The sequence below is a fragment of the Ctenopharyngodon idella genome, chromosome 18 (genome assembly GCF_019924925.1).
Source record: "Ctenopharyngodon idella isolate HZGC_01 chromosome 18, HZGC01, whole genome shotgun sequence".
Lineage (NCBI taxonomy): Eukaryota > Metazoa > Chordata > Actinopteri > Cypriniformes > Xenocyprididae > Ctenopharyngodon > Ctenopharyngodon idella.
Window position 1 is genome coordinate 34781482 of NC_067237.1, and position 14323 is coordinate 34795804.

Genomic DNA, 14323 nt, shown 5'->3' on the forward strand with positions numbered 1-14323 from the left:
CATTTGTTTAATTTCATAGTAATGGAGGAGGATGAGTAACTGGAGAAGATGATGTTGAGTCTTTCTCCAACAAAATATCTCACACAGCCGAGTAACTGAACCAACAATCATTTTCAGTGTCATGTTTGTTATATGTAGCCATGTCTTGTTCTTTATGACATTAAGTTGCACATACTTCAGTGAAACTATTCAAATTTTAATGCTTATTTTTTTAGGATCGTCTGCAGCCCCTGGATCCACAGTCTTATCTAAAAGAGGTTATTTTCCACATCAGTTTTGGGGGATTATTCTGTTATAGACAGATTTATCCTCCATTTCTGATTTTAAATTATTTTGTTTGTTGTTTTGGCAGTGTTCTTGCCTGTTCTAAAACACATTCTTTTGTTCCACTAACTACTTTTAAGGGATATACATACGAGTGACGAGGGTGAGTGCACTTCATGAATTGTATGCATGCATGCTATTTAATTGAATTTGTTGTCTTTAAGTAAAAATTCTACTTACATTATAACAATTAAATCAGAACATGGGCTGAATGCGTGCATTGCAAGAATTTCTCTATGAAGAAACTCCACTCTCATTTGTCCCTTTTCTCAAGGGAATTGAGACAATCATCTATGCTCCGCGGATCAGGGTCTGCTGCAGATGAAGCAAGGAGGAGGCTGAGATTATGGGGCTCACAGATCGAGCTAGCAAAGGAATTTGAGAAAGGTATGGATCTTTCTCATTCTTCGGTAGATGACGAGGAGGAGCTACTGGATGAGGATGTGTTATCTTTCACATCCTCTGATCTGGCTGTGAGCGCTCTGGGTCTCTCCTGGCTAGACCACAGCAAGGACAAAAAAAGGCCCCAAGAGAAAGACAATCTCTATACACACATTGGCTTAAAACCACAAAATGGATAGGAATAAACGTACTGCAATGAACATGTCCTATACATTTCCTTTTTCATCCAGGGAACTGTGCACACAGTGGAAACTGCACCTGGAATAATAGCCAATGTAATCTCTTCCACTGACACAGAAATGGACATCTGGCTGATACCTCAACCAATTCACACCAAGTTTGGACTCTACAAGTTCAGAACACTGCCTAAAGGACTTTGAGAAAGGTTTGGAAAATAAAGCATTTACAAGGTTGTATTTCTTGGCGTTCATCTGAATAACCATATGTCCATGGAAGATGTCCGATAAGCGGTTGCCAACCTTACTCTGATGTTTCACCTCAGCTGCGGCACAGAGGAGTGAACCCTAATGTAACGACTGAGATAAATCAGACACAAATATTTGTTAGATTTAACAAATATTCTCAAAACTCCTCACCGAATGCAAACCGTGGTGTCTGCCCAACCCCCCAAGGTAATAAAACTATTTGCCATGGTTTTACGATCTGAAACTATGCAGGCCTCTGGTTAGTTCAGGATACAAAGACAAGACATAAAGCCTGTAAAAACAGACTTTCCTGCATTAATTTATAGATGAACTGTTCTATAAGTGAACATGCAACCAGGACATTGTGTATTATTATAACTGTCTTGTAAAATGTCGCTTGTATGGTATTTTATGCATATTTTATGATAAGAACTACTAGTTCATGTAACCTCACTTATATATGGTGTCTCCTATCAAATTAATGCTCATTTCACGACTGACATTTTTATGTATGTGACTTTCTCATCAGATGCAGTGTGTGTTTGTTGCATTAATGGGAGTATAAATGGACACAAATCCACACGGCCCAGTTTAATCATGCTCGGTCGTAAAAGCCCCCACAGGAGGAATGTTGTCGCTTGGAAATTCAACCTTCTCATTGGTCAGGTCAACCCTAAGAGGTGTGGCTTCGACCAGAAGTTAAAAGCCAGCGCACAATGCTCCTCCCTCTCTCTCTTGCTGATCTGACCTAAACTCCATCAGTGGGGGGTTCTGCCTAGGCCTACTATATACATAATGTTTCCTATTGCCTTGGGCTATACGCCCATTTTATTTATAGGCAGAAAAAAAAAAAAAAAAAAGAATTCATAGATTGCTGATATACAGGTGCTGGTCATATAATTAGAATATCATCAAAAAGTTGATTTATTTCACTAATTCCATTCAAAAAGTGAAACTTGTATATTATATTCAATAATTACACACAGATCGATATATTTCATATGTTTATTTCTTTTCATTTTGATGATTATAACTGACAACTAAGGAAAATCCCAAATTCAGTATCTCAGAAAATTAGAATATTACTTAAGACCAATACAAAGAAAGGATTTTTAGAAATCTTGGCCAACTGAAAAGTATGAACATGAAAAGTATGAGCATGTACAGCACTCAATACTTAGTTGGGGCTCCTTTTGCCTGAATTACTGCAGCAATGCGGCGTGGCATGGAGTCGATCAGTCTGTGGCACTGCTCAGGTGTTATAAGAGCCCAGGTTGCTCTGATAGTGGCCTTCAGCTCTTATGTAGGTCTGGCATATCGCATCTTCCTCTTCACAATACCCCATAGATTTTCTATGGGGTTAAGGTCAGGTGAGTTTGCTGGCCAATTAAGAATAGGGATACCATGGTCCTTAAACCAGGTACCGGTAGCTTTGGCACTCTGTGCAGGTGCCAAGTCCTGTTGGAAAATGAAATCTGCATCTCCATAAAGTTGGTCAGCAGCAGGAAGCATAAAGTGCTCTAAAACTTCCTGGTATACGGCTCCGTTGACCTTGGACCTCAGAAAACACAGTGGACCAACACCAGCAGATGACATGGCACCCCAAACCATCACTGACTGTGGAAACTTTACACTGGACCTCAAGCAACGTGGATTGTGTGCCTCTCTGATCTTCCTCCAGACTCTGAGACCCTGATTTCCAAAGGAAATGCAAAATTTACTTTCATCAGAGAACATAACTTTGGACCACTCAGCAGCAGTCCAGTCCTTTTTGTCTTTAGCCCAGGCGAGACGCTTCTGACGCTGTCTGTTGTTCAAGAGTGGCTTGACACAAGGAATGCGACAGCTGAAACCCATGTCTTGCATACATCTGTGCGTAGTGGTTCTTGAAGCACTGACTCCAGCTGCAGTCCACTCTTTGTGAATCTCCCCCACATTTTTGAATGGGTTTTGTTTCACAATCCTCTCCAGGGTGCGGTTATCCCTATTGCTTGTACACTTTTTTCTACCACATCTTTTCCTTCCCTTCGCCTCTCTATTAATGTGCTTGGACACAGAGCTCTGTGAACAGCCAGCCTCTTTTGCAATGACCTTTTGTGTCTTGCCCTCCTTGTGCAAGGTGTCAATGGTCGTCTTTTGGACAACTGTCAAGTCAGCAGTCTTCCCCATGATTGTGTAGCCTACAGAACTAGACTGAGAGACCATTTAAAGGCCTTTGCAGGTGTTTTGAGTTAATTAGCTGATTAGAGTGTGGCACCAGGTGTCTTCAATATTGAACCTTTTCACAATATTCTAATTTTCTGAGATACTGAATTTAAAGATTTCTGAGTTTAAAGGCTCCCATTGAGGGACCATAGGTGCAGAGCCCAGAGTTCTGGCTTGGCTCCTCCAGAGTGGGGCCACCAGGAGGACTCTGTGCTTGTCTTCCCTGACTCGTCTGATGACCTGGGGAATCAGAGCGATCGGGGGAAAAGTGTAAAGGAGGAGGCTGGGCCAGTTGTGGGCCAGCGCATCTGCATCCTTTGAAAAATAGGTTGGGCAATGAAAGTTGTCTTCTGAGGTGAAGAGGTCGACCTCTGCCTTCCCGAAGATCTCCCAGATTCTGAGAACCGTCTGGGGGTGGAGCATCCACTCGTCCGAGGGGACATTGCTCCGAGATAGCATATCTGCTCCCAGATTCGTTCTGCCTGGTATGTGCGTCACTTTGAGCGACCGCAGCCTGGGTAATGCCCATTCCAAGAGGCGCCTTGCCAGTGCGCAGAGGCGGCTGGATGAAAGGCCGCCTTGGTGATTTATGTAGGACACCACAGTCATGCTGTCCGATTGGACTAAGACATGGCGCCCCTTCAGGATCGCCTGGAAGGAGTGAAGGGCTCGATCCGCTGCCAGCATCTCGAGGCAGTTGATGTGGAGATGGCTCTCCTCGTGTGACCACGAGCCGAAGGCTGGTCTGCCCTTGCACAGAGCGCCCCAACCCGAGTTGGACACATCTGTCGAGAGCACCGTCCTTCTGGAGACCGCCTCCAGGGGTACTCCACGACTGAACCAAACAGGGTTCGTCCAAGGTTTCAGGGCTGCCAAACAGGCCTGATTGACCCTGACACGAAAGCGGCCATGCTCCGGGTTGAGATTCGCCAGGTGAATCTCAACCCGGAGATTCAGCCAGTATTGCAGAGGCCGCATCCGCAGAAGGCCGAGCTGCAAAACCGGGGAGGCAGAAGCCATCAGCCCTAGCATCCTCTTTAAAAACTTCAGAGGGAAACAGGCTTTGTTCCTGACGGAAGCCGCGAGCTGCTGAATTGCCAGGGCACGCTCTGCCGAGACTACAGCCCTCATTTGAACTGAGTCGAAAACTGCACCCAGGAACGTAATACGTTGGCTGGGGAGCAGCGAGCTCTTGGCAAAGTTGACCCTGAGTCCTAGGCACTCCAAGTGGCTGAGGAGCACGGATCTGTGATGGTCTAGCTCGGTTCGCGACTGGGCCAGAATGAGCCAGTCGTCGAGGTAATTCAGAACCCGGATTCCCATCTGTCTCAGAGGGGAAAGTGCCACGTTCATGCACTTCGTGAAAGTGCGAGGAGCTAGGGACAGCCCGAAGGGAAGGACTGTATATTGGTAAGCCACGCCCTCAAATGCGAATCTCAAGAATCGTCTGTGATGGGGGGCTACTGGATGTGAAAGGAAGCGTCTTTCAGATCCAGCTAGAAGAACCAGTCTTCGAGGCAAATCTGCGTGAGGATCTGCTTCAATATTAACATCTTGAACTTCCGTCTCATGAGGGAGAGTTTCAGGAGTCTGAGATCTAAGATGGGTCTGAGACCACCATCTTTCTTGGGGACAAGGAAATAACGGCTGTAGAACCCCGATTCGCTCTCTGAGGAGGGAACTATTTCTATGGCTCGCTTCCCTAGCAGAGTCATCACCTTGTCGTGGAGGACATGAGCGTCGTCCGGTTCTACCAAAGTGGGAATCACCACGCGGAAACGCGGGGGTCTTCAGGCGAACTGCAGAGAGTAGCCGTGATTTATTATCCCCAATACCCACTTTGACACCCCGGGGATGGCCTGTCAGGCCTCGGCCCTCGTGACAAGGGGTTGAATAACGTTGGATGACAGACTGCTGTTCAGGGTCCTGAACGCTGACGAGTGTGGAAGAGGAAAATCGCTCTCTTTTTGACAATGTAAAATATTTATTGTGTTCACCATAACAACTGCGTTTTGCATGGGCACAACAGCAGTGGGCCCAGGGTGCAGAACAAACTTGGTCCACGGCACCCGGAACTGAACGGGGTGGTGGGGGAACTAGGCGAGAGAGCTTTTGGGGTGGTCCAGCCACGGATCAGGAAGACTTTGGAGGCGTCGGGTGAGCTCACCCAAATCCGGGCACTGAACCCCTCTACCCCGCTGTCTCTTCCAGCACTTCCTTGGCCAGGGGCCCTGGCGTCTCAGTGCAAGCTCGCTGGCGCTGCTCCTTAGGGGGGCGCTGCCTGAGAGGTAGAAGGGGCAGGCTTGCTCTGATGCTGAGTCGGTGCAGTCCTGGGGCGACTCGAGGCAGAGGCTGAGCTGGAGCGTTTGGGCAGGAAGTGTCGCATGGCCTGGGACGACGTCTGTGCTGCAGTGAAACGCTCGGTGAACCCTTCTACGGCTGGCCCGAAGAGACCGGCTGGAGAGACTGGGGCACCGAGAAAGGCCACTTTGTCGACCTCCTTGATCTCCGTCAAGTTGAGCCAGAGGTGGCGCTCTAGCACAACCAGGTTGGCCATGGATCGTCCAATGGCCTGGGCCGTAGCTTTCGTGGCGCGCAGGGCCAAATCCGTGGCGCTGCGGAGGTCGTGAAAGGCAAGTGCATCAATACCAGACTTGTCCAGGGAGCGGAGGAGCTTAGCTTGGAACACCTGGAGAATGGCCATGGTGTGTAGCGCCGAGGCAGCTTGGCCCGCTGATGAATAAGGCTCTGCCAGCCATGGTGGAGGTCGTCCTGTAGGGCTTGGAAGGAAGGGCTCTCTTGTTCTTCCACCCCACCGCCACGGGTGGGCAGAGGTGAGCGGCTATGGCCTCGTCCAGGGGCGGCAAATGCTCATAGCCCTTCTCCTGAGAGCCATCAACTGAAGTGAGAGCTGTGGAAGAGGCAGTGCGTAAGCGGGCCGAGTAGGGGGCGCGCCACGACTTGGTCAGCTCGTCGTGAATTTCAGGGAAGAACGGTGCAGAGTGCTGGCGAGGGGCCTGGCGACGTCCTGGCAGGAACCACTCGTCCAGTCTGCTGCGCGTTGGCTCTTCAGGTGGAGCCCACTCGAGATCGAGTTCCTCGACAGCTTTAGAGAGGACGCAGAATAGCTCGGCGTCCATCCCAGCTCTGGCGTCGATGGGCTCAAGTGACGGCAGGTGGGCGAGGTCTTCAGAATCACCGGCCCACTCCTCCGTTTCAGAAGCCGCCAGTAACATGGAGTCATAAAGCGGCTCGTCCTCTGAACCGCCAAAAGAGAACAGGACGGGGGACGGCTCTCTCATGGGAGAAGGTGAGGCACGTGGGTGCTGAGCCAGCGTGAGCTCACCCAAATCCGGGCACTGAACCCCTCTACCTCGCTGTCTCTTCCTAGCCGGCTCGCAGGAGGAAGAAGACGGGAGGGCGCGAGGGGCAGGACCGCTTTCATTGAAGAAAGTGATCTGCGAGCGCAGAGAGGCGAGACTCATGCTCTCGCAGTGAGAGCATAAAGTCCCGGTGAGCGCTGCCTCAGCGTGGGACTTGCCCAGGCAAAAGACGCACTCACCGTGCCCGTCATTCATCATGCAGAGGGGCTCTGCATGTGCCACAGCTGTGGTGCGGCATTTGCAACAACGCCGCCGCCGTGAAAACTGCGTTTGTGGGGCTCTTTTAGAGTGGCGAGAACCACTGGAAAAACTCTTTTAGCAAGCGATCGTAAAACCGCTGAAATATGCTATTTTAGAATCGCCGGATGGCGGCAGGATTTGCATGTGAGATACCATGAAAATGAATATTAGTTCAAGAACTTACCGTTCTGCCAGTTTTCACCTTTGATATTATAACAGTGATAAGAATTAAACTTGCATTGACTCAGAAGTATGCGGACGTCATTTTGTCACATACTGTTGCCATGGTGAATCATAATATCGGAGCTCCATTGATAATGGCTTTTCATAATCTTTTTTTTTCTTTTTTTTTCAAAGAACAATAACATACAGTATGTCAAGAAACAATATCAAAAAGGAAAAGAAAAAAGATAGAAAAGAAAAAAAGAACAAATTACAACAAATAAAGCAGAATGCCAGGGGGAAGTAAATATAAAAGTTCAAAGCAAAGATAGAAAATATACATATATACTACATTAAAGAGTCTCTGATACTGTCAATATATATAGATATTTTTGTCAACAAAATCTATAAATCAATAAAATTTGGTTTCTTACTGGAAATTTGCACTTATGAATGTAAAATTTTGTTAACAATATAAGTAAATTAATTAAGTAAAAACACTGTTCTTCTTGATCAGAATAGTCAGTAAAGCCAAAGAGTACGTTTTCCCACAAGAGTGGAAGAGGTTTTGAACATTGAATGTTTTCGTTGATAAATTTTTGAACCTTACACCATGGTGTAACCGAGTATGTACAGTGCCAAAATAAGTGCAAGGCAGTTTCTTCATGTTTGTTACAAAAAATACAATTCACATTTATTCCTTTTTTAAATTTTTGTAAATAATGATTTGCTGGATAAAATCTGTGAATAAGCTTATAAGAAACTTCTTTAATCTTATTTCTAAGATGACATTTCTGCGGTAATAACCACACTTTCCTCCAGAAAATCCTTTTTTTTCCCATTTAGTTCCATTTAGATTTAGAGATCCAATGAGACAAAACATAGGTACAGTAACAATTTCTCTTTGGAAAAGAGTACGAATAGCTCTATTATTATTCTTGGGGTTTAACGAAAAACAAATTTTACCAACATAAGATTTTGTAACATCAAAAGACACTAATTCAGGGGAATGGTTTTTATCAATACCTCTAAAAAGCATGAGAGTACCTGAGGGGATTGAACCAAAAACAATTGAAAACTCTCTTGAAGTAATTGGTATATTATAATAAGAAAGGAATTCATCATAAGAAAAGAGCATTCCTTCTTTGTTGTATAACTGACTAACCAATTTGATATTATTGTCAAACCAATTCTTTAAAAAAAAAGAGAGATTTGTGTTTGTATAGAAAGTTTCTGTTATTCCAAATGAAATAATGATGAGGAGAAAAATTATGCTTATATATTAATGACCAAGATAGGAGCACTTGTTTGTGAAAGGCAGCTAACTTTGCTGGGATTTTATCTACATTATAATCGCACATCAAAACAAAATTGAGACCACCAAAATTTGAAAAAACATAAGGAATAAAATTCCAGATAGAAGAGGGATTTTTTAGGTGATGCTTAATCCAATTAATCTTGAAGGTGTGGTTGATAGTGGTGAAATCTAAGAAATTAAGGCCACCATTCTCATATGTATTCATAATGACAGTTTTTTTTAATATAGTGTGTTTGATTTTTCCAAAGGAAATCGAAGAGCATTTTATCTATATTCTTATTAGTGTGTTTATCAAGATACAGAGATAGAGAGGCATATGTGAGTCAGGCTATACCTTCAGCCTTTGTAAGAAAAAATTCTTAACAACATTAATTGCAGTTGGAATTTGGTCACTATTTTTCAAAAAAAGGGTTGTATCATCAGCTAACTGACTTATAATAATTTCTCTGTTCACAATTGAGATACCCTTAAGACTACTTTTTTTAACATACACAGATAATAATTGGGTTACAAGCAGGAATAGATAAGGAGATATGGGACAACCCTGTCTAATACCTCTTTTTAGTTCAAATCTAGAAGTAGTTCCATGTTTAAGTTTGATTGGGCAATTTGCATTATTATACAGGGTTTCAACTGCTGCACAAAAAAATTCACCAAACCAAAAAGCCTTTAAAGAAGAAAATAAAAAAACTATGTTCCACAGTATCAAAAGCTTTACGAAAATCTAAGAAAAAAATAAAACTATTTTCATTAACTAAATATGAATAATCTAATATATCTAATACTAACCTAATGTTATTTGAGATATGTCTATTTTTCATAAAGCTGGATTGAGTTTCATCTATAATAGAGTCTAGGACATTTTTAATTCTTTTAGCAAATATAGAAGCAATTAGTTTTGTAGATCTGCCATATTTATTTGATCTATATCTGAGAAATATTAGATCCTTTGTTTAAAAGTGAGGTAATTTCAGTTATAATTCTATCTTCCTGTTCTTTATGAATTTTAGCAAGGTGGCTACCGACATGTCTTAAATATTTAGAAGCCTCAAATTTAAAAAGTTCCCAATTAATGCAATATTTTTTTTTCTGTATTAGCCTTTTTTTTTTTAAAAAAACTTTAATGAGGTGAGTAATTTCTAATTTTCTCTATTTTCAACAAAGAATTATTAAGTTTCCAATAAGATGATTTTGCCGGAGTGTAATAAGAGGATATCTGCATATTGAGAAAAATGGTTTTGTGGTCAGTAAGAGGAGTTGGAATTATGTCAACAGAAATATTGTGTAAATCAACATTTCTAGATATAAGCCAGAAATCTATTCTTGATTGTCTGGAAAAATTAGCATTACACCAAGTATAAGTTTTTTTTTATCTGGATATTTTTGCCTCCAGATGTCTATTAGGTCATATTTTTTTAGGTCATAAGTTTTTAACAGCAAGTTACATGGGGCATTTTTTGGTGGCATACGATCTAACATATTATCTGGAGCAAATCTCCGCCCAAACAAAGTATACTAGATGGATATTTGTTTATCCAAGAAACCATTTTGTTTTCAGTTGTCTCAAACAAAGCCTTATTTTCATTTAAAGAATTGCAACCATAAATGTAAACCAAAATAATGAAAATATTACTAAAGCAAAGAACCAAAAAGATAAAGTGCCCGCAGGGGTCACAATAGTAATGTAAAACATCACCAGAAAACTTATTCTTTAGTGTTAAAATACCTGCGGAGCGTTCAGATCCATGAGAAAACCATGCATCACCAGCCCACTGTGATTTCCAAAAGTTACAGTCATTTATAGTTGAGTGTGACTCTTGAAAGAAACAGAAATCTGTATTGTATTTCTTCCCAAAAAGAAAAAGAGCTTTACGTTTCACAGAATCTCTCAAACCCCTGGCATTTAGAGAGAACAGAGATAGAAATAATGAACAAGTTAGTAAACAAAAATGTTACAGTAAGTGCAAAAAGAGCACAACAAGTAGTGAGTATAAACCTGAGAACCGTAGCTCAGCTGAACATACTAAAAGAAAATACTACCGTCAAGGTATGACAACTGGTTGCCAAAGGGAAATACACTTAACAAAGACACGAGCCGTAACGATACAGAGGCATCATCCGTAGATGTGAACGTAATTGGTAATTGAAAACTTAGTTCGTTGAGTTTGAAACGTTCATCAGCGATAACCTGGATGGGAAAGGGAATTGTTCGTAAAAGAAAATCTGATTCGTATTTTTTATTTTTATTTTCACTTTTCAGCAGATGCAGGCAGACGGATTTCAATACCATCAATGTAGGTGCGTGCGCCCACATAGTAAGCAGCCTTTCCAGCTGCGTGTGCTTCTTCCACGATAGGCCACAATTTCTTACGTCTTTCTCTGTCCAGCGGAGTAAGGTCTTCCATAAACCGCATCCCATTGTCCTCTAAGAAAGCAGAAGATTTCGCTGCCTTCCATACCGCATCCCTGATAACGCGCGAGATAAACTGTACTATGACAGCATGAGGGGCAGACTTACTGCCAATTTGATTCTGCTTTTTCCCCAATCTGTGAACCGAGTCTATGGCAAAAGGGCATTTGCCCTTCACTTCAGGATATGTTTGCTCACATATGTGAATGACTTCATCCCTGATGTTCTCCTTCTCTTTTTCTGGAAGCCCCCGCAGCTGAAGGTTCCAGTGCTTTGAGTATCTCTCCAGGTCAGCTAGCCGAGTTTCACACGTCTCAATTCATTGCTCCCTGAGTTGTAACCGAGAAGCTAAGTGATCAACTTTTACTTTCACATCTTTAACTTCAGCCGAGACAAATTCCACAGTTTTTTCAGCCCCTCAATTTTCATAGCGTTAGCACTCACCAACTTCTCAAGAGAATCAGAGCGCTCGTTGATCAGTGATGAAATTGATGATAACTTCGCGATCACATCTTCCAAAGTTTCTGTTTTCCCTTTCTTAAAAGCAGGTTTAATTAGAGTGTCGGGAAGGTGAGTTGAGCAAAGATCTACGATATTTCCAATACCGGGATCAGAAAGTGCGTATTCATTCATATCTACAGACACATCCATCAGATTTTTTGCCTGTTCTTTGCATTTTTCAGCACTTTTTGGCATGTTTAAGCTACAATTACATCCTTAATATAAACACACAAGGATTACGTAAAGTAACCAGTTGAAAGCAGACAGTTTACATGAATTATAATATTTCTTGTCAGCAGAGCTACTAAAAGTTAACTTAACACGCCGCCATCTTGGAGCTCCCCTCATGTCTTTTCATAGCCGTGGTGCACGTGCTTAACTCAGAGTCAACCTATTCAGAGTTGATTGAACTAACTCAATTCAGCTGTTCTGAAACCGAAAACTCAGAGTTTCCCATTTCAGGGTAAGTCAACTCAGAGTTCAAGTTTTAACTCAGAGTTGGTTGAACCTCCTTATTGAAACGGGCCCCTGGTAAATGTCTCTCTGTCCCATGATGGCTAATAACTGTGGACAAAGTGACTACTGATAACCCCACTATCTCTTGTGGACTCTCTTGTGTCACTGCACAGTGGAAGTGGTTATTTGTGGAAGTTGTCATCCAAGGACAAATGAACAGGAGGATTTTTCTGTTTATTCGAATCATTGTTTACTGAGACAATACATTGAAATACACAAATACAAATATAAAAACAAAACACCTATAACATATAGAGTAAAATGTTTAATTGGACTAAATACATATTTATTTATTTATGTGATAATAATAAACATTGCAGTCAGTAAAAATGTTGCCCTCTCACAAAAGTCTTGCATTTGTAAAGCTTATCTGGTCATCATGTTCTTTTTTGTATTTTTCTCAGGTTTAAGCAGAATGATGTAACATTTTGGGGTGAATATACACAGCAACAGGCCGTAACTGGAAGCCAAAATGGCGAAAATCTCCACAGCCACTGTGTACTTCCCCGGTGAGCTGACGTACGCCGGCACAAATGCAATCCACACAGCACAGAAGATCAGCATGCTGAAAGTAATGAATTTAGCCTCATTGAAATTGTCTGGGAGCTTTCGAGCAAAGAAGGCCAGCAGGAAGCAGACCACTGCTAACAGGCCGATGTACCCCAGCACCAGTACAAACCCCACTACAGATCCCACTGTGCACTGCAGGATCACTCGAGCACCAAGCTCACCTGCACTCTCTGTGGGCAGAGGGGGAGCCATCAGCAGCCACAGCAAACATATGACAATCTGAACCATCGTGCAAAGGAAAATGCCTGTCCTCTGCTGGATGGGCCCAAAGTACTGCATCAGGTTAGATCCAGGTAGAGTGGCCCGAAAAGCCACCAGCACTACCACAGTCTTACTAAGGACGCAGGCGATGCAGATCACAAAGCTCACTCCAAACAGGGTGTGACGTAGCATGCAGTTCCATGGTGCAGGGCGGCCAATGAAAACTAGTGCGCACAGGAAGCAGAGGGTGAGCGACACCAATAGCAGGAAGCTCAGCTCTGAGTTGTTAGCCCGCACGATGGGTGTGTCACGATGATGGAAAAAAGCAGCCAGAACAGTTGTTGTCAGTGTTGCCCCAGTGACAGATAAAACTGTCAGGACAATTCCCATGGTATCTTGCAAGGACAGAAACTCTACAACTTTTGGGATGCACCTTGTTCTTTCAGTATTTGACCAGAACCGCTCAGGGCATCTTGTACACTCTGTAGAGTCTATGGAACATTATAATACAGATGATGACATGGCACATAAGTTTGGCCTTACATGTAATAGACCACCATTTCTCAAATGTTGAATCATGACCCTAAATAGCAATCTTGCCATTATTTACAAACTGAATGTTTTTACATATGTTAATAATACCTGTAACATTGCTGATTTCTCCTGCCGCACAAGGGAGGCAGTCAAAACAGCAGATGGGTTTTCCTTTTTGTATGGCCTTTCTAGTGCCCGGAGGACAACTCACACTGCACACAGATACAGGAACCTGAATGATAGAAGAAGAAACTCCATCAGACTCACAGCAGCCCTCTAACAATACTGTATCTGTCACATCGGCACGACAAGCACATAAAGAACAGCAGAAAGTTTTTTTTCCTTACACATATGCAAGACAGATATAATGAAAATGTATAGACTCATTCTCATGACATATCTCTCCTTTCACACCAGAGGTCTGTCCATTAAAGGATTTTATCTACTATGTCCCTTATTTAAACTGTTAGTGTTCCACTGTACCAAAACCATGCATGTATTCCAAATGGTTCAAGAACAGCATGCAATTTAATTTGGGTATGCCTTTTTAGCCATTTTAGTAAAATTCTAAATGAATGCTAAGGGGTTAAAGGATAATGGGCACATACACAAAAACTAACACCTTCATGAAATTACAGATTACAACAGTTAAGGTCAATGCACACTATAATAAGCATATACACGACACAAAACACCAACACAGAAGTAACACTACACACAGACTGTTTTCATTTGGGAGGAGATTCCTGCCATTGCAATTCTGTTCTTTTGTTTATTGACTGCTAATATATATATATATATATATATATATATATTTTTTTTTTTCTTCCCTTCTTTCTCAACATTGCAAAAGCGTTATGCTGACTCTTCATAGAAAAAAATACAATAATAACTAAGCATCTCCTAAGCCACAAACTTTCTTTGCATAGATAACAGAATATCAAATCTAAATGCTAAACCTATTCTCAAATAAATAAATAAATAAACAAATAAACAATTACTTTTTAAGTACTTTTTTCTTAATTTTGAATAGTGTGTCTATTGTTTCGTATTTCACAACAAATGTCTTTTTTTGCTTGACAATCTGCGTGTGTTACAAAAAATAAATGTCACCTGACTTTTTTGTTATTTA

At 42.3% G+C, this 14323-nt stretch overlaps 1 protein-coding gene across 1 annotated transcript; it reads right to left on the minus strand.

Annotated features, from left to right (window-relative positions):
• Positions 1-12252: 12252 nt before the first annotated feature.
• Positions 12253-13061, minus strand: LOC127499617 (vomeronasal type-2 receptor 26-like). The gene has a single exon (XM_051870012.1). The coding sequence runs from the start codon at positions 13045-13047 to the stop codon at positions 12253-12255; it is 795 nt and encodes a 264-aa protein (XP_051725972.1). The 5' UTR covers positions 13048-13061.
• Between the last annotated feature and the right edge of the window lie 1262 nt (positions 13062-14323).

Bases quoted from the DNA above. Each gene is read 5' to 3' on its own strand.
- LOC127499617 (XM_051870012.1), bottom strand. From the start codon at position 13,047: ATGGGAATTGTCCTGACAGTTTTATCTGTCACTGGGGCAACACTGACA.